At 36.6% G+C, this 18,516-nt stretch overlaps 1 protein-coding gene across 2 annotated transcripts in view; it reads left to right on the top strand.

Moving 5' to 3' along the window:
- CNTN5 (contactin 5) overlaps positions 1-18,516 on the top strand; it is a 1,210,258-nt gene that overhangs the window by 1,153,544 nt on the left and 38,198 nt on the right. For both annotated transcript variants that reach the window (XM_003129801.6, XM_021102337.1), the window contains exons 19-20: positions 9,898-9,968; positions 11,999-12,233. In XM_003129801.6, coding sequence (XP_003129849.3) covers positions 9,898-9,968; positions 11,999-12,233 — 306 coding nt within the window. The remainder of the gene's footprint in view (positions 1-9,897; positions 9,969-11,998; positions 12,234-18,516) is intronic.

Raw genomic sequence — 18,516 nt, forward strand, 5'->3', positions numbered from 1 at the left:
ACTTTCCCTAAAAAAATTTTATTCCACATTCAAATAGCTTTCCAGTTTCTCAATACATTATATTCTGTCCTGCCATTCTGTTTGGACTCTGGAATGGAAAATGTCACTCATAACATATTTTTGGCCACACAAGGAAAAGTTTTTTCTACATTTAAGAGATTAATGCTCAGTCAGATAAATGTGAGTATCAAGTAAATAATCAGATGAAGATTTTCCCTAGCCTTAGCACTTTCTGCACTATATTATATTACAGTTACATAACTGGTTTATTAAGCAGATTGAATTATAGGGTTTTAAACATAAAATAGTTTTATTCCTCTCCCACCTCTGCCTCCAATAGGCTCCATCTGATCTCTTGCTTCAGCTCCAACTGTATCTAAGGCTTTTTTAGGTATTAGTGCTGAATCATTTTTAGATATTAAAAATTCCATTTTCTAAAAAGACAAAAAAAAAAAAGACCAAAAAAAAAGGGGGGGGGTTCCTGTCATGGCTCAGCAGTTAGCAAACTTGACTAGCATCCATGAGGATGCAGGTTTGATCCCTGGCCTCGCTCAGTGGGCTAAGGATGCAGTGTTGATGTGACCTGTGGCGTAGGTCGCAGACGCAGCTCAGATCCCGCGTTGCTGTGGCTCTGGCATAGGCCAGTGGCTACAGCTCCCATGGGACCCCTAGCCTGGGAACCTCCATATGCCACAGGTGTGGCTCTAAAAAGACAAAAAAAAAAAAAATTTAACAAAAAACTTTCATCTCATATCCAGTTCCAGGCATCTGTCCCTCCATCCTAGCACAGGCTTCCTTGATGGCTATGATTTGCCTTTTCTTTACTCCTTCTATGTCCTCCTTGCCCTTCCAACTGCTATTTTGGGCACTTCTCAGGTCCAAAAAGAAGAAAATGGAAAACTACTTCAATTGTTGCAGTTTGTGGTTTTCACATTAATGTTGAGTGCTCCATGGGATGGTATTTGTCCACATGCTGCTTCTTTCTCTTGGGCGGCACATTGAGTTCTCTGGAGACTATCCTATCTCCTAGCAGGCAGCTTAATTGGCTGGCTCTCAACAGCCTATTCAAACCCACCTTCCATAGTGTCTCCTTTGCCCACAGTAATCATTTGACATCTCTGACCTGACAAACTCTAGAAATACAGTTTGTCCTTAAGAACTATTTTGGTCTCTGCTCTGGTAGCATAGTGAGGAGCTAGGTCATCTTACATGATTCTGAAACTCAACAGCATCCAGCCAGGATGTGAGAAGTAAGCATCTGTACTCCCCGTAGCAGCTGTTTTGCTCCTCTTGTCACTTAGCTCCACGGAAAAATGACACTCCCACTCCTTGTGCCAACTGGGTGTGGAGGGAGATGACACAGCACATCCATCTGCTAAGCTGACAATCTTCTTCCAAAACATTCCTTGAACTAAAATCCTATATATATGATCTGAAGAAGGTAAGGACAAAGGGTCATAAAATGTGTTTTCTCTACTTCCTAGTAGTTCTTTTTGTCTAAACCTCACTTTAGCATCTGAGGTTACATGTGACACATCCCAAGTCCAAAAAAGACTCGTTTAACTTCCTATGACAATTTCTCTCACTGTACTTAGTCATCCTACTTCTGAGTGGATCTTACTTTGTTAATATTTGTGTCTTCACAGATCTTGTCCATGATAATTACTTAGGAAAGTTCGTTGAGTTCAAAAGTTATGCAATGACCACAATAAAATACTGTGATAAGATGGGGCTGAATTAGTTTTCTGGGGGCATATGGATCAGCCTTGAAAATGGCATTTAATGGGACTTTGAAGGCCAGACCAAATGGGACTCAAGCAGAATTATTTATAGGGGCATTTTAAAAATCTACATACTATTGTCAGGCAATGGTGTGTGCAGAGAAAAGGCATCAAGCTATGGGGTTTTTAAAGGTCTTTCCAGTCTATGTTTCTAATAAAAGTATGATATAAAAAACACAAAGCATTCAGCTGAAATAATTGGGAAAATCTAAAAGTAAATAATTTTAAATGAGCATTATAGCCTTCTTCAATCCAATGAGTAATTTAATTATAGTAGATAAAAGAAATGGTTTTCAGTAACATTAAGACAAAAATCATAGCAAACAACTGACCTCTAAGACCAAATCTCAATAATCAAGAAAAAACAAAAAGATAATAGTATGGATCATACAGCAGATACTTAAAACAAGATTTTTTTATTGAAGTATAGTTCATTTACAACATTGTGTTAGTTTCAGGTGTACGGCAAAGTGATGCAGTTATATATACATTTGTATCTATTTTTTCAGATTATTTTCACTTATAGATTATTACAAAATATTGAGTATAATTCCCTGTGCTATATAGCAGACCCTTGGGTGACTTTTTTGTTTGTTTTTATTTTTTTGTCTTTTTAGGGCCACGCTCATGGCATATGAAAATTCCCAGAGTAGGGGTCAAATGGGAGCTGTAGCTGCCAGCCTGAGCCACAGCCACATCAATTCAGGATCTGAGCTGTGTCTGCAACCTACACCACAGCTCATGGCAACATGGGATCCTTAGCCCACTGAGCAAAGCCAGGGATCGAACCCACATATTCATGGATACTAGTCAGGTTCGTTACCACTGAGCCATGATGGGAACTCCCGGCTGCTGTTTATTTTTAATCTATTTTTTATATAGTAGTGTGTATATGTTAATGCCAAGCTCAAATTTTATCATGGTATTTTTATATATGTATGTATGTATGTATGTATTTTGTCTTTTTGCCACTTCTTGGGTTGCTCCCGCAGCATATGGCGGCTCCCAGGCGAGGGGTCGAGCCAGAGCTGTAGTCATAAGCCTACACCAGAGCCACAGCAACACAGGATCAGAGCCACGTCTGCAACCTACACCACAGCTCATGCAACACCGGATCCTTAACCCACTGAGCAAGGCCAGGGATCGAATCCGTAACCTCATGGTTCCTAGTTGGATTTGCTAACCACTGAGCCACGACAGGAACTCCTATCATAGTATTTTAAATCATGAAATCACTTGGGTCCAGGAAAGTCTTTTCTACAAATTATATTCAAGAAATAGGTCTTCAGTTTCAGAGGTACTTTGCAAACAGAGATGTTAATTGTAATAAATGCCTTTCTAAAAGAAACATGGCTAATTGTTAGGCATGTCCCTTTCTGATTAATAGTGAGGTGATAGAAGAGCAGTAGAAGACTGGAGCGGAAAAGACAAAGGGACAGGAGTTCAGTGGTGGCTGAGTAGGTTATGGATCTGATGTTGTCACTCCTGTGGCTCAGATCACTGCTGTGGTGCCAGATTGATCCCTGGCCCGGGAACCTCTGCATACCATGGGAGCAGCCAAAAAGAAAAGGGCAGTGGTTATCAACCCAGTAGTAAATATGCTATACTCAAGTTAGAATTTTCCTGTCTTCCTAGTCCCCAAAATACCATACACCAGTCATAAATCATGAACGACGTTCCAGGCCCTGGGCTAAGCACATGCCCTTCATTATATCATTTAATTCTCCTGTCAATTCTCTAAAGCAAGGAGTGTTCATCCCATCTAACAGATGGGAAGAGAGAATAAGAGAGTTTTAAAAACTTGCATAAATTCACCTAGTAAGTAGCAGAGATGGAATTCTAACCTTCCACCAAAGATGATGACTCCCAAGGTTTATCTCCTTTTATTCTTGCCTTTTCCTTCTCTTCATTTTACAACATGTTTCAACGAATCTCACTAAAAGTTTGTCTTACTACTTACCCTCTGCTTCTAAATTCTTGTGGAATAAACAAAGTTAGAGAAAAGGGGTTGAGGGAAACACCATTTATTGTATACTTGAAACTGACAGCACTAACTGCCTGAACCTAGCCAGATCACAGATTGGCACTTGAACCCATGTGCCTGGACTCGAACATGGCCTAATAAACCCAGACTGGGACTTGAACCCACAGTTTTAAATTAGAATCACTCACCCTGTGTCTGGACTCACTGAGCTTCAGGTTCTTCATGTCTCCACGTAGAAGGAATTCAGTGAGAGACAAGGTGATAGGAAAGGTTTATTAAGATAGGACGCTTATAAGAGATGCAAGAGGGCAGGCAGCGCTCTCTGCCGGGAGGATCTGGTGGGCTACAGTTTTATCCTCCTAGGGGAGTGGGGGTTAGAAAAGCCTGCCTCCTCCTTCTGGGAGCAGCAGCTCCTCCTTGGTATCCAGTAGGCAAGTATTCAAATCAGCAAAAGGGCAGTCCTCAAACTCTTGCCCTTGGTCTGAATGTGAATGTAGGCCTCATCCATCCCCCACCCAAAACGACCTGAGGCAATTCTCGCACTTCCAGTAGTCAAGCAAGCCTGTCTTGTTCTGTTGTGGCCTTTCTGAGCAATTTGTTTACTTCCAGTGATCTCCCAGTGTCCCCTAAATTTCCCTCATTATCTGTGGTCATTTATTGGGACTTTTAAAAATACCTGTACCTACTCCATCCCTATCATACTCACCTCCTGTGTTCCTGACCCTTGCCATTTATGAGAAGTTTGTAAATCTAACATTCTGGAGTTCTTGTCTTGGCTCAGTGGTTAACAAATCTGACTAGGAACCATGAGGTTGCGGGTTCGATCCCTGGCCTCCTCAGTGGGTTAAGGATCCGGCATTGCCATGAGCTATGGCATAGGTTGCAGATACAGCTCAGATCCTGTGTTGTTGTGGCTCTGGCGTAGGCTGGTGGCTACTGCTCCAATTAGACCCCTAGCCTGGGAACCTCCACATGCCATGGGAGCAGCCCTAGAAAAGGCAAAAAATAATAATAGTAAGTCTTACATTCCCTAAAATATCCTAGCAACAAACATTGTAAATCAAAAATGATATATTGCCTAGATTTTCTAATTAAAACAAGCTGAGCCCAAAATGAAAGTATATCAAAACAGTATTATCCAGATTTCCAAAAGCAGAGTCTATTTCAGTATCATATATGTCTAGATTCATAGTGAACTTAGTGTTTATCATAGAATACCTTGCCTCTTTTTTTTGAAATCTAAGTAGAGTAGTAATAATAAATCTAAGTCATTATGTAATATTTATAAATCATAAATCCAGGCACTGTGATAAATAATTATGAAAATAACCTTGAAAAGTAGGTACTATTATTATCTCCATTTATCAACTGAACTACAAAGAGGTTAGGAAATATTTTCAGTCAACCAGCTAGAATGATAAAACTGGGATTCAAGCCCAGGTGTTTCTCACTCCCACAAGAACACTTTTACCAGGTATGCATACCACCTTATCCACCCTAACAGATAGGAATAAAAGCATCATTTGAACTCTTTAGGAAATGTGAGTGGTATTTTTTTTAACTTTGGAAACTGTTTAAATGTGACTCTTTCTATAAGGTGAGATTAGATGAAAATTAGTTAATTAAAATATTTGTATGTTACATACTTCAATATAGATAGGAAAAAAAGGGGGGTTGCTTTTTTTTTTTAATTTCCCTCTTGACTCACTGCCTTTACAGTATAAACAACCTCCATTCCTTCCTTCCATTGTTCTGCACCATTCTTTCCAAACTGGTTGTTGGATTATGCTCCTAAATTACTTGACCACTCCCAGGCCTCTAAAAAGCTGTATTATCTAATAAGGTATGTAAACATCTACTGTATAGATACTGGAATTTTTCAGGGGGAAAAAAAAGATTGGTAAAAGATTTAATCCTGTCTTCTTTTGTTCAGTTGAATGCTAATTAAATCATGTTGTTAGCACGATTGATTTTGCTCAGACTATTGTGCTTAGAGTTTTTTCAGACTCAAAGAGTTTTTCATGCACATTTAAGCTAAGGTGATACACTTTATTTTGCTCACTCTGAGCATTTAAAACCCAATGTACAAGATGAGAAGAGACAAAAGTCTATATTTCAGCATGCCAGATAAGGCACTAAAGTAGCAAGGCATTTACAGAGTTAAAAGTATTAATCACATTATTCATTCATGGAAAAGTACTGTTCAAAAAGAAATTCAGAAGAACCAGAGTTGAAACCATTATCCATGCATGTAAACTTGGTTCTCTAAGCTAATAAGCTCACGACATTTATCAGCAACCAACTGAGGGAGAAAAGCATCTAGCTGATTAATTCTAAATAAGATTTTTCATTAATTATACAGAAAATATATTTAGTTTTAAGAAAATAGGTATTTCTCTGAACTCAATGAAAGGTTACTAGAGGTTCGATTATATTGATTTTATGCCTCTAACAAGGATTATAGAACTTTTATAACAGAAAGGCTCTGAAAGATTAAGTCAATCTCTACAAATCATGAATATATTGTTTTATAAATAAAAAAATATAATTAAAATCAGTGGACCCCAAAGCGCTGACTGCAGAGATAATAACTGTGGCCACCAACTTGAAAAGGAAATGAATGAGCATAGGTTTCACTGATTATCTGCATGTAATTAGGAAATTTAAGCCAATTAAAATTAGAGTACTCAATTCAAACATTGAGATCCTGACGGCAAGCACAATGACTTGCATGTTTAAAATCTTGTTTTCTTTTTTTGTTTGTTTTCCCAGTTTTATGGAGATATAATTGACATTAATACTGCCTTAGTTTAAGGTCTACAACGGTAATGATTTGATATCTTTATATCTTGCAAAATGATTGCCATAGTGAGTTTAGTTAATATCCATCACGTAACAAAATTAATTTTTTTTCTTTGTGATGATAACTTTTAAGATCTGCTCTCTTATCAACTTACAAGTATATAATAAAAGTGTTAACTATAATCACATGCTGTATATTATATCTCCAGAACTTATTTAATCTGATATCTGGAAGTCTGTACTTTTTCAACACTTTTACTCATTTCCTCCACCCCCTACCCTTACTTCTGGCAATCACCAATATGTTTTGTTTCATCCAGTACCAACTTTTAGATTCCACATATAACTGAGATCATACAATATTCATCTTTTTCTGTCCACCTTATTTCACTTATTGTAATGCCCTCAATATCTGTCTATGTTGCATCAAATAGTAGGATTTCCTTCTTTTTATGGCTGAATACTATTCCATTGTATATATACACCTCATTTTCTTTATCCATTCATCAATCTGTGGTCACTTAGGTTATTTCTATGTCTTTAAAGACTTTCTTAAGTTTTCTGTTAGTATTTCCTATTACATGTAGTAAGCCTTTTTAAAAAAAAGAACAATCGGTTCCTATACACATATACTGTTAAAACACACAATGAACTATAATGCTTCTTTTTGTTCACTCATTAAAATTGGATGATCTTATTTCTTTACATTAAGTTGAATATAGGTTTCTACTAGTTTGAAAAGAAATTAGTAGCAGTAGGAAGACTTCAAAGACTGATTTCAAATAATAAATGTTACAGAATCTAGGACATTTGTGTATAATTTGACATAGAAATTCCCCACACAGAAACAAATTGAATTTTGCTTTCTTGGTTTCTCAAAGTGGAAATTTTCACTATGTTTTTCATTAGTTTCTTTTTAATTTTTTTTACTCAGAAAGTTTAAACTTTTGAAAAATCTAAATATTTTTCCTAAAAAATAAAAAAAATCAAGATTATGAAACAATACTACCAAGCTCCAGAAGAGAGATTTGCTGTCAAATCATCACTTATATTTCATTCTGCTTATACTTTTTAAATAAGCTTCAAGAGATGCTCACTAAGAGGCTCTAGCCTAATCTCCAATTCTAAGCTAGAGGTTCCAAGCATCCTCTTTTTAGATGATATTTGAGGGCTTAATACAAATACAAAAGAATCTTCAGTGCCTAGAGCTTACACAAAATCCATGATCTTCAACGAACACTATCCAAATCCTAAATTTGGGGGTATAAATTTAGTAATTCCAATATAATAGATGATCTAGGTGGTTCTAGAAGATGTTCTTAATATTATTTAACTGTTAATTGTCAGAGATGAATGTGAAGCATGTGTGTTTGTGTTTTACAAACAAATGGTACTAAGAGAAGCTATAGTGGCATATCAACAAATTAACTTGCTTCCACTATTTATTTGACCATGCATTGGTGATCACAATAATCAGAACTCTGTTACTGAGAATTTATTTGCAAATGTGTATCTCTGCCCTTTCACACATTCAGTTAAACCAGCTCTCCTCCTGTGTCCTCTACCAGTACCATACACCAGAAAATGAATTTAGAACTTGTACCACATAACTGGTTTTGAAACATGCTGTAAAGCACACTGATTTGTCATAGGTTGTTACATATAACAAGAACTTATGACTGTGAATAAAAAACTCAAATCATCTGCTTGCTCTTCATATATATCAGGGCATATTCAGTTATTACTCTAATACCATCATTTTCCTTAGTTGAATTCCGTGTGATTTTTTTGTTTGAGAGACAAAGGAGAATCCAATTCTATGTAATTATGAGGGAATTCATGAGCGTGAACTCCACATATAATTTTTAGCCAGTATTTAACTGTGAAAGAAGAATGATTGGTAGGTGCCTCTGTATATATCCTCCTACATGCACATGACCAAGACAGGAACTCATGTTCATGGGGAAAAGTGCCAAGGAAAGGAAATTTGGACCCTGGTGAATGGAGGCCATCTATTTTAACAGTGTCAGTGATAGTGTTCTCTTCTACCTCTGTGTCCAAGGAGAATTATCTTTTTTTCCTTTGTAGTAGCATATAAATTGTGCATCCATTTTTTTCTGGTATATAAAACTCTGTCTGAATATCTACCAGTAATTAATAGCCTTCCATGCAAGTAAGTAATATATGAGAGTGAATTTATTGTTTATGAGTATATCAATATCATTTAAAAACTATATGCTGGGATATAAAAGCAACACTGAAGTGTAAAATTGCTAATGCAGGCTTATAGCCTGGAAAATGATTTCTTTTAATAGTTTTCTTCATTTAACCATTCTTCATTTGAAAATGTTCCCTTTCAACTGCAGATTTTGTGGCTTGGTGCAATGAAGGGGAAATTTATTCCTTTGACACATTTATTCTTTTAATAGTTACTCATTTGAAAAAGTTTTACCAAGTACCTATATATTTTGCAGTTTGCAGAAAGATTCAGTCTTGGCAGTCTTTAAAAAAAAAATGTTTATTCATTTAAACAGGTTTTCACTCCATGGAACTGTTTCTAAGACTAAACTGGAGCTTCCTGGGGGTTCTAGTAAAGCAGTAAGGCTAACGTCAACCTGTGGACTTCCTAGTGGTTCTGCAAGCCCTGGAATCACAGCAGATTCACATAATTAGGAAGGAGAAAATAGGTGGGATGAAATTTAACTAACCATTAGTAGATTCTTTAACTCTAGTGTTAATTATGATTTAGACCTTACTAACCACAGGGCATTTATACAAGGGCTAGTGTGGGGATGCAGTATGTGGCCAGGAGGAAGATACATCAGACTCTCCCACAGAGATTTAAAAGCAGAGTATCTGGGAGTTCCATCGTGGCACAGAGGAAATGAATCTGACTACGAACCATGAGGTTGTGGGTTCAATCCCTGGCCTCACTCAGTGGGTTAAGGATCTGGTGTTGCTGTGAGCTGTGGTGTAGGTCGAAGATACGGCTCGGATCTGGCATTGCTATGGCTCTGGCGTAGGCTGGCAGCAATAGCTCCGATTTGACCCCTAGCCTGGGAACCTCCATACGCCATGGGTGCAGCCCTAAAAAAAAAAAAAAAAAAGGAAAAAGAAAAAAAAAAAAAAAAAAAAAAAAAGCAGAGTATCTGTCACAAACATTTTTTTTTTAATATTGAGTAAGACCTCTCTGATTTCAAACATATTTTGATTTATTTATTTGGGTATGTCAACCAAGCAGATTAGGGTTATGATGTGTTTTTGTTGTAGGGGCACTTAAATTATACATCTATGCATTGTCCTCACTCTTGACCCATTTTTTAACCATAGTTCCAAAGACAGCACCCACCAATGTAAGTGGAAGAAGTGGAAGAAGACATGAATTAGTCATCGCCTGGGAGGTAAGAAAGCCCATTCAGGGCAAAACTAGTTGATTCCTTAGAAAATAAAGTTACGCATATAGTATCTATGGTTGGTACAGAGTAACTGAGTAATTTCTGTTTAAATGAGGTTAAGGACCATGTTAAGCATACATTATGCTATGAATATTTCCAACAGGACCTTCCCATTTTTGTACCAAGTCTAAAGCTTGCCTTCCTGTCATTATAAGGTGACTCAGAATAAAGTTTGAACAATTAAAACATGTCCTCTCACAAATTACTTCAGATATCTGTTTGGCTTAGTTTGATGTTTAATTACTTCACAAGTGAGCAGAACTCTTGATGTTTCTGGAGGCTAAAACCATTGAGGTTTTTGTCTAGTGGTGCCTGGGCCATCTCATTTATCCCATACAGCAATCCTATTAGTGGGGATAGTTTTCCTCACTTTACAAATTATGAAACCAATGTACTGTTTGAGTACTTTCCTGAGAAGCAGTAGAATTGGAACTCTGGTTACAAAACTTGTTCTTTTGAGTCCCTCACAATTCCTTCTGTCATGGGAAAGAAATGGAGGAGAGTGTGAGAGGTACATTTATCTTCTTTCTTTGAGGTTAAATTGCCTTATTATCAAATATTGCTATGTAGCTCACAGAACAATTACTTAGAATATGGAAATGGAAATGTCTATTGGGGAACACCAGATAAACCCCTGACTATCTCTAAGAAGAGTGATTCTCTGTGGAATCCATAGAAAAACTTCTCTCCCCAATAAGAAATCTTTCTTGAGCACATCCTCTGTCCTATTCTTATGTTCATTCCTCTGTTCTTCTATAAAAAAAAAAAAATCTATCTTATTTTTTATTTCCGCAGAGGTATTAATTCCCCAATACCTGACCTTCACTGTGATCAAATGTCTCTAAGTGGAATTGCCTTCCCTGTCAGTTCTGTGTCTTAGCTTGGGAAGCTATAATGAAAATGCTCTAGACTGGGTGGCTCATAAACAACAGAAAGTTATTTCTCATAGTTCTGGAGGCTGGAAGTCTAAGTCCAAGGCATTGTCAGCTGGGGTCTGGTAAGGGTCTGCTTCCTGGTTCACATTGTGCCATGTTCTCCCTGTGTCCTCACATGGCAGAGGGCCAAGAAATGGCTCTAAAGTCTCTCAAAATGACACTAATCTCATTTATGAGAGCTCTACCCTCATAACAAAATTATTTACTTGAGGACCATCTCCTAATACTGTTGCATTGGGGTTTAGGAATTCATCACATGAATTTGGTGGTAATACAACATTTAGTCTATAGTACTTTGATATAATAAGCTTTATCTCTTCTCCACTCAATACATAGTTTTTCCTTAAATGAAAATTCAAAAAATGTATAACAAATGGGTATCTATTATTTGTGAAGCATTGTGCTAGGCAACGGCTGGTAACTACTCCACTGACTAACCAGTTAATCACAATTACTATTTTCTATGGTGGGCCGTTGATGTCCATGTAACAAATTTAAATGTAAGTCATACAGTATATGAAGTTTCTTGAACAAAGTTTCTGTTTTTTTCATGAGTTAGTAAAACACAAAAGTAATTGAGAAAAACATTAGAAGAAAGCTCTTAACATTAATTTCTCCTAGATTTTCTGTGCAAAGGATTCTGCAGAGCATTACCAGTGACAAGATTTTCCCAACTACCAGACCATATGACAGTTTTCCCCAACAGGCTAAATTTTAGTGTGGAATCCAGGGACCTTTGTTTCATATACCTGACTAATTGGAGCAAATGTGTTTCACTTCAAGAGTTTTCAATACTCTTGATACTTTCCTTAAATACCAACTGATACTATTTAAATTTTTTTTTAACTTTTACCTTTAAAACCTTTTAAATTACCAGCACCTGCCAAGTGATTATGCTGTGTTGGCTTCCAGTGGAGTATAAAGATTGGAGGGTCTCCTTTGCTCTAGTTATCCATAATTTATAAAAATTTAAAAATTGGAAGAAGTGAGGGGTTTGGATCAGTTATTTTGCTGATAATTAGTTGCATCTTTCTTCTCTAGCCAGTATCTGAAGAGTTTCAGAATGGAGAAGGTTTTGGCTATATTGTGGCTTTCAGACCCAATGGAACACGTGGCTGGAAGGAAAAAATGGTGACATCCTCAGAAGCTTCAAAATTCATTTATCGAGATGAAAGTGTCCCTCCTCTCACTCCCTTTGAAGTGAAGGTTGGCGTTTATAACAATAAAGGGGATGGACCTTTCAGCCAAATTGTGGTCATATGTTCAGCTGAAGGAGGTAAGTTTTTATTTTTTCATCATTATTTTTATTTAACAGTTTATAAAAAAATTTTGGTACATGAATAAATCATTATTGTACACATATTAGAAAATATAAATATGCCAAAAGGGAAAATAAAATTTACCCAATAAACTCACTATACTTTTTATAATCATTTTTCCAAAATTTTTTTCCAAATAATTCTTATTAAAAACAAAAGATCATTCCATATATCTTGCCTTATGTTCTTCACTCTTGATGATATAGGCAAATACTTTTCTGTGATAATAGCAATATTAGTAATGCCTGTAGTGTATTCTATTCTCTGAATGGATGGACATTTAACCATTCTTCTCCGGTTTGTAATTTAGATCATCTTCTGTTTTAACCCCCCAAACTTAAATTTATGTGAAATAAATTTAAATAAAAACTCCATTTATGTGATCAATAAATATTCATTACTAGCCTCATATACAAAATATTGTACTGATAGAGAGGTATCAGACAGGATTTTTGTTGGAAGGTATTCACATGTGATGTTGTTAGATCCTCATAACAACCTTGTCCAATAGGCATTATTATCCTCATTGTAGAAAAGAAATGGAAGCTCAGAAAAGTTAAGGAACTTGCTTTAAAAAGTTGCATAGCTTGAAATTGAGAATAAAACATAGGTCTGTCAATCATTAAATCCTTGATGTGTGTATAACAAGCTGCCTTCATATGCATAACCTTATTTAATTCTCAATGTAAAATGACTAGGGAGGCAGGACCTAAGCTGTATACCCATTTTACAGATAAGTAAACTATAAAACTGTGACTTATTCATGGTTATAGTCAATGGGTGTTAGTGCTGGTGTGCAAATTCAGCTTCCTACATCAAAAACCTTGATAGAAATGATAGAAAGCTTGATGTATTAAACTTCCTAAAGTCAGATTTTGACATAATCCTTCTTTTCTTTAAGTGCAGAATTTCAGTTGGCCCTGCAAGTAAATACAAAGTTTTACAGTCCCTAAATTTGGGTCCCTAAATTTGACAGATGATAGAGCTAATAATGTTCCACCAAAGGCAGCATAACTTTGATCTTCCAAATAATTACTGTTCATATAAACTGACCCTCTTACTTCCTTTGTGCCCACATGTGACTTGAATAGCTCAAAAGAATTATTAATCCTTTTGGTACTGGAAGTTCATTGGGGGAAATAAGTAAGGTTGTTTGAATATTGAAATACAAAGGTAGTGTCTGATTTATGTAAGATGTAGTTTTTCAGTATGAGCTGCCTTGTATTTTATGACATAGAGCTGAGTTTTGAGGCAGAAGTAGTATCCTAGTATAAAATGACCAAGAAAGTGAAGAATCAAGTAATAGCAAGGGATCACAAGTGTTCTGATGAGATGGTCATGCACTTTGCATCTCAAGTTTCTGACATATTTTCAAATAATATGTCCAGTGACCATATTACTTACATTAACTCCCGCAACCAAATATGAGAAAGGAATCTCAAGCCTCAATCTATTTTTCAGGGAACTGAGTCTCAGAGAGACTAAGTAAAATGTTCAAATTCAATCCAGTAAATTATAGAGTTGCAAGTAACTAGAGTGACAGAAAGAGCTGGGATTTGAACCCAGGTCCGTATGAATCCAAAGCTAATGCTTTTAATTACTACCTTGTACCATCTCATCAGGAATATTAAAATAATATTATTTTATTACTGTATCATATTACTGTACATAATATATTGTATTATATTATTTTATATAATAATAATATTTTGCATTATTTGTTACTCTGAAATCTATTTTGAAGTACATGTTTTACTTGGGAAGTGCATATTCTTGTTTTTTAATTGATTTAACCTAATTATCAAGAACATGGCCCCAAAGATCACATGAGATGAAAGGGAGAGGTCCGTGCACATATTTTATACAGTAAGGAGTTGTGCCTTTAAGAAATCCACATTTGTATATTCCTTCTCAACCTTTGCTTTGAAATTAAATTATAGCAGCCACCATGGGTTGTTTATATAGCGTCTCCTTAAAACTGAAATGGCTTGCCTTTAGAGATTTCTTTTTCAAGCTAGATAGGAAATATGCATATTTTCTTTCAAAGACACTGAGGTTGTTGCTGTAACGTATTTCACAGTAACGCTTCATTTATTTTGGTAGACTGAAATAGGAAAGATAACAGGCAAATTAAATCTGTATAAAGTCTGCCTTTGTTCTGACAACAAAATTCAAACAGATATTTAGCATTTGTTCACTAATTAAATTTACTAATTTGGTATTCATGTGAAAATGCAAGTAAAGTCTTAGCACCATTAAATTGTGTCAAACATGAAAAGCAGGACAGTGGAAGAAGAGGAAACATTTGCCTGGAGTGAGCAGAGCTTGAGGAGCTTGAGTTCCAAGCTCACACTAACTGTGAGGTCTTGAACAATTTTTCTACCTCTCTGCACCTTACCTTCCTCTGCCTTAAAAATGAAAGTCTAGAACTAGAACATCTAGTTGGAATCCATTACAATTCTAAAACTGAAATTGTGTCAATTCACACTATATTCTGAAATATTCCTTTAAATTTTAATGATCCCACAATGGGAGGTAACAAAAGATTGCCTTTTGCTCTATAATCAAAAGAGGAAAATCAATATCTTTTGGAGTCACTTGGCAAACTGCTTTACTTGAAGAGGGGTGAACAGTTTCAAGATTGAACCCTTTTGAAAAAGAGTCAAGGCCTGCAATAAACTGGTAAGATAATGTATTGTACTCATACAAGAAGAGGGTCCTCTCCTCTTTGTCTGTTTCACACTCCTTCACAGTGTGTGTTTGTCATCATACTCTTGCCCAAAGCCCAACAGATCCAACCAAGACTGTAACTCTCCATAAGACAAATTCCATTTCCTTGTTCTTCCGTTAACCTAGTCTACCTGTTTATCACCTCAAAAGTAAAGAACTGGCTTTCCATCCCCATTTATGGGCATAGTTCCTCCTCCACATATCATGATATAGCCTTATACATAGGGTGCCATGGTGAAGGAACCATCTTTGGTAGCTGACACCAAGCCATGAAGAAAAATGTGCCAGATGCTACATCGGATGCAGCCAACCAGATTTCACAGTGCTTGGAGGGAAGCACCAAACAGGATTTTAAGGCACACCTGACAGTACTAGTTCTCAACCCATTTACCACTGGCTCATTGACAGTGAATGGCATTCACATCCAGAACACACTTCCAGGAGTTCTTGTGTGTACTCCTCATACCCTCCATCTTTTACTACTTTCCCTCTCAAGAAGCCTATTGGAATATGAGTAAGAAGTACATTATTTTGGGGAAAGCCTATCTGTTGTAGAAGGATTCGCCACTTATAAACAGAGATACTTAGTAAATCACTTGGGAAGTGACAATGACTCTGGCCACTCAGAGGTTGACTGTTGCACCTAAGTACTGCCAGAAAAGCTCCAAATGTTTTTTTTCTGCTAACACCTAGTGACTTTGAAACCTTTCAAGGTTTCCACAATTGAAGTAACCCTGAAAGTCTGTCAGTGACAGGCAGTATCTGACCTGAACCTAGAAGAAAAAGATTTGCCTGCGAGACTTCCATGCACCCTGCACATATATCAAGTGTCTATACCTTTTTTTTTTTTTTTTTGACTGCATCTGCAGCATGTGGAAGTTCATGCCACTATGCCAAAGCAGTGACCTGAGCCACTGCAGTGACAACACCGTATCTTTAACCCCCTGTGCCATAGCAGGAACTCTCTCTATACCCTTCAAACTAACTAAGAATTATGAGCATTCTGATCCCAATTTACTTCATTATCTCTGAGGTATGGTATAATCCCATGCAGTAACCTCATTTTGGAAACACTTCTATTTTTTTTTTTTTTTAAGACTAGCAAAGTTCTAACAATTGATTTTGAGGTACATGGTATAGTGATAAAAAAAAATATTTTTTCCTGGACTTCCCATTGTGACTCAGTGGTTAACAAATCCGACTAGGAGCCATGCGGTTGCGGGTTCAGTCCCTGGCTTTGCCCAGTGGGTTAAGGATCTGGTGTTGAATGAGCTGTGGTGTAGGTTGCAGATGTGGCTCAGATCCGTGTTGCTGTGACTCTGGCATAGGCCAGCGGCTACAGCTCCCATTTGACCCCTAGCCTGGGAACCTCCATATGCCACAGAAGCGGCCCTAGAAATGGCAAAAAGACAAAAAAAAAAAAAAAAAAGATTTTTTCCAACATGAAAAAGTAAATTGGCCTTCATGTCCATATTTCTAGAAGTACTTATTAAACTTACATTTATTTTCCACTTAGTTCTTGCTGCTATAGCTTTGGAAATGGAAAAAAACCTGAATGTTCAATTATATCTAATAGAAAAATAGAGGGAGATTCAGTAGAGATTAATTATAGGTTGAAAGATTTGTTTACATGTGACATGCTTTAGCCTTCTCTAGGTATTTTTTTTCCTTATATGTAAATGTGTGCTGCTTTTATTTTTATTAAAACTAAAAATCTTCTCCTTGTTTGCAGAAAATGATATGCAATTATCCTCTTCCAAATTGAGCTATCGAAGCTCAAATTAAAACCTGGCTTTCATGAGGTGTTATTCTCCAGATTAGCCCTTAGCTGAAACTGAGCTCAGTGGGATTTATGTGAACTTGAAAATTAATAAATTGGTATATTAGTTGTAAAATACGAGGAATAATTTCCTGTCTTTGCCAGATGATCCATTTGGATTAGTGCCTGTAAAAGTTCAACTACAGCTGTCTTCACTGAATTTTTAAGTAGTGGAACCATAACCCTTTTCCCAAACAGTTTATTAAACTCTCCTTTGATTAATGCTATTGCCCACCCCTCCTGGGGAATCGGATGTATAATCAATATTACAAGCACCTCCCCCCATATTACTTGGAGAACTCCAGCTGGCGGGTCACTTAATACAAATGTATCATGTAAATTCATGAACATGATAATGCTGTACAAAATTTTTAATCTAACAAAAACTGAATTCTATCAGTCAGCCTGTCCACTTCATATACCAAAATTGGAGTGAAAGAGTTAGCTGTGGCCTCATTAATATCATCATGGGTGAAAAAGAAAAAAAAAAACTTTAAATCTTTGAATCTATTAGATATAACACTAGTATAACCTCAGAAAAAAGTGCCTGAATTTTCATCAAATAACCGAGCATAAGAGACAGACACAGAGTGGCAAGAAATATCCGGGATTTATAGATCAAGAGAGTGTTAGAGGTGCTTGAATATGACAAGCTCTATGAGGAGTAATGTAGCTGTGGTTCAAAGTTATCAAAAATTCCATGAAAAAGGAATAGAAGGAGTTGATAGTAAGCCTGGGGCAGGGTTAAATAGGAGATGATGAGGGTTTAGGTGTTTTCTGGCAAGACTTGGGGAGGCCGAGTGGGGATTCCATTATCAATATTCTTGAGAGAAGTTAGGCATGGTGGGCAAGGAGAAGAAAGACAGTGGAAAGAGGCACCAGCTATGTAAACACAAATATATGCACAGAAGCAGAATAGTGGGTTGGTCATAGCCTGACTACCTTCTACAAAGCCTCTCTGCCCTCCAGTACCTGTGTGACTTTGGGCAAGTTGCCTAACCTCTCTGTCCCTCAATTTCCTCATCAGAAAAGCAGTGCTAGTGATAGTAGGGTTGTTGGGAGGATTAATTAACACATATAAATAATTTTGAATAAAGCTTGACATATATCCAATCCTCAATAAATGGCAGTTACTATTATCACCTTTGCTTATTCCCCCCTCATCCATTCGGTTTGTTATTTTTGTTTGTTTTTAATCTTATTCCATCCATTCATCTGTCAGTTATTTGTAAGCAATTAGGCAACAAGAGAATGAACCATATATTTTTACCGCAAAATCTCTTCTGTAACCTGCAAACTGACCCAAAGAGATAGAGAATAAGCCAGCTGCTTCCTTGGTGCCATTTAAAAACAACAGAGGAAAGAGCACTTGAGAACTAAGTTCTACTTGGGGCTCTTCAGAGCCAGAAGCAGAGTTTGGATAAATCAATCTGTTTATATGTCACTTTTTTCATCTGAAAAATGAAAGCATGGATTTAAAACATAGGTTCATAACTCAAAAGCCTATAGAGGTCAGGTAAGAAATGTAATGAGTAAAGTAGTCCCAGTGGGAGACAAGAGAGAGTGGTAGAGAATCTGGCAAACTAAAAAGAATTTGTTCTAACTAATGCAATTAACTGTTGATTCTCATCTACCAACACCCAAAGATTCAAGCTTGTTTTTCCCAAAATAGGCCATAAATTCTTATTTTT

This window comes from Sus scrofa, chromosome 9, assembly GCF_000003025.6.
Source record: "Sus scrofa isolate TJ Tabasco breed Duroc chromosome 9, Sscrofa11.1, whole genome shotgun sequence".
Classification (NCBI taxonomy): Eukaryota; Metazoa; Chordata; class Mammalia; order Artiodactyla; family Suidae; genus Sus; species Sus scrofa.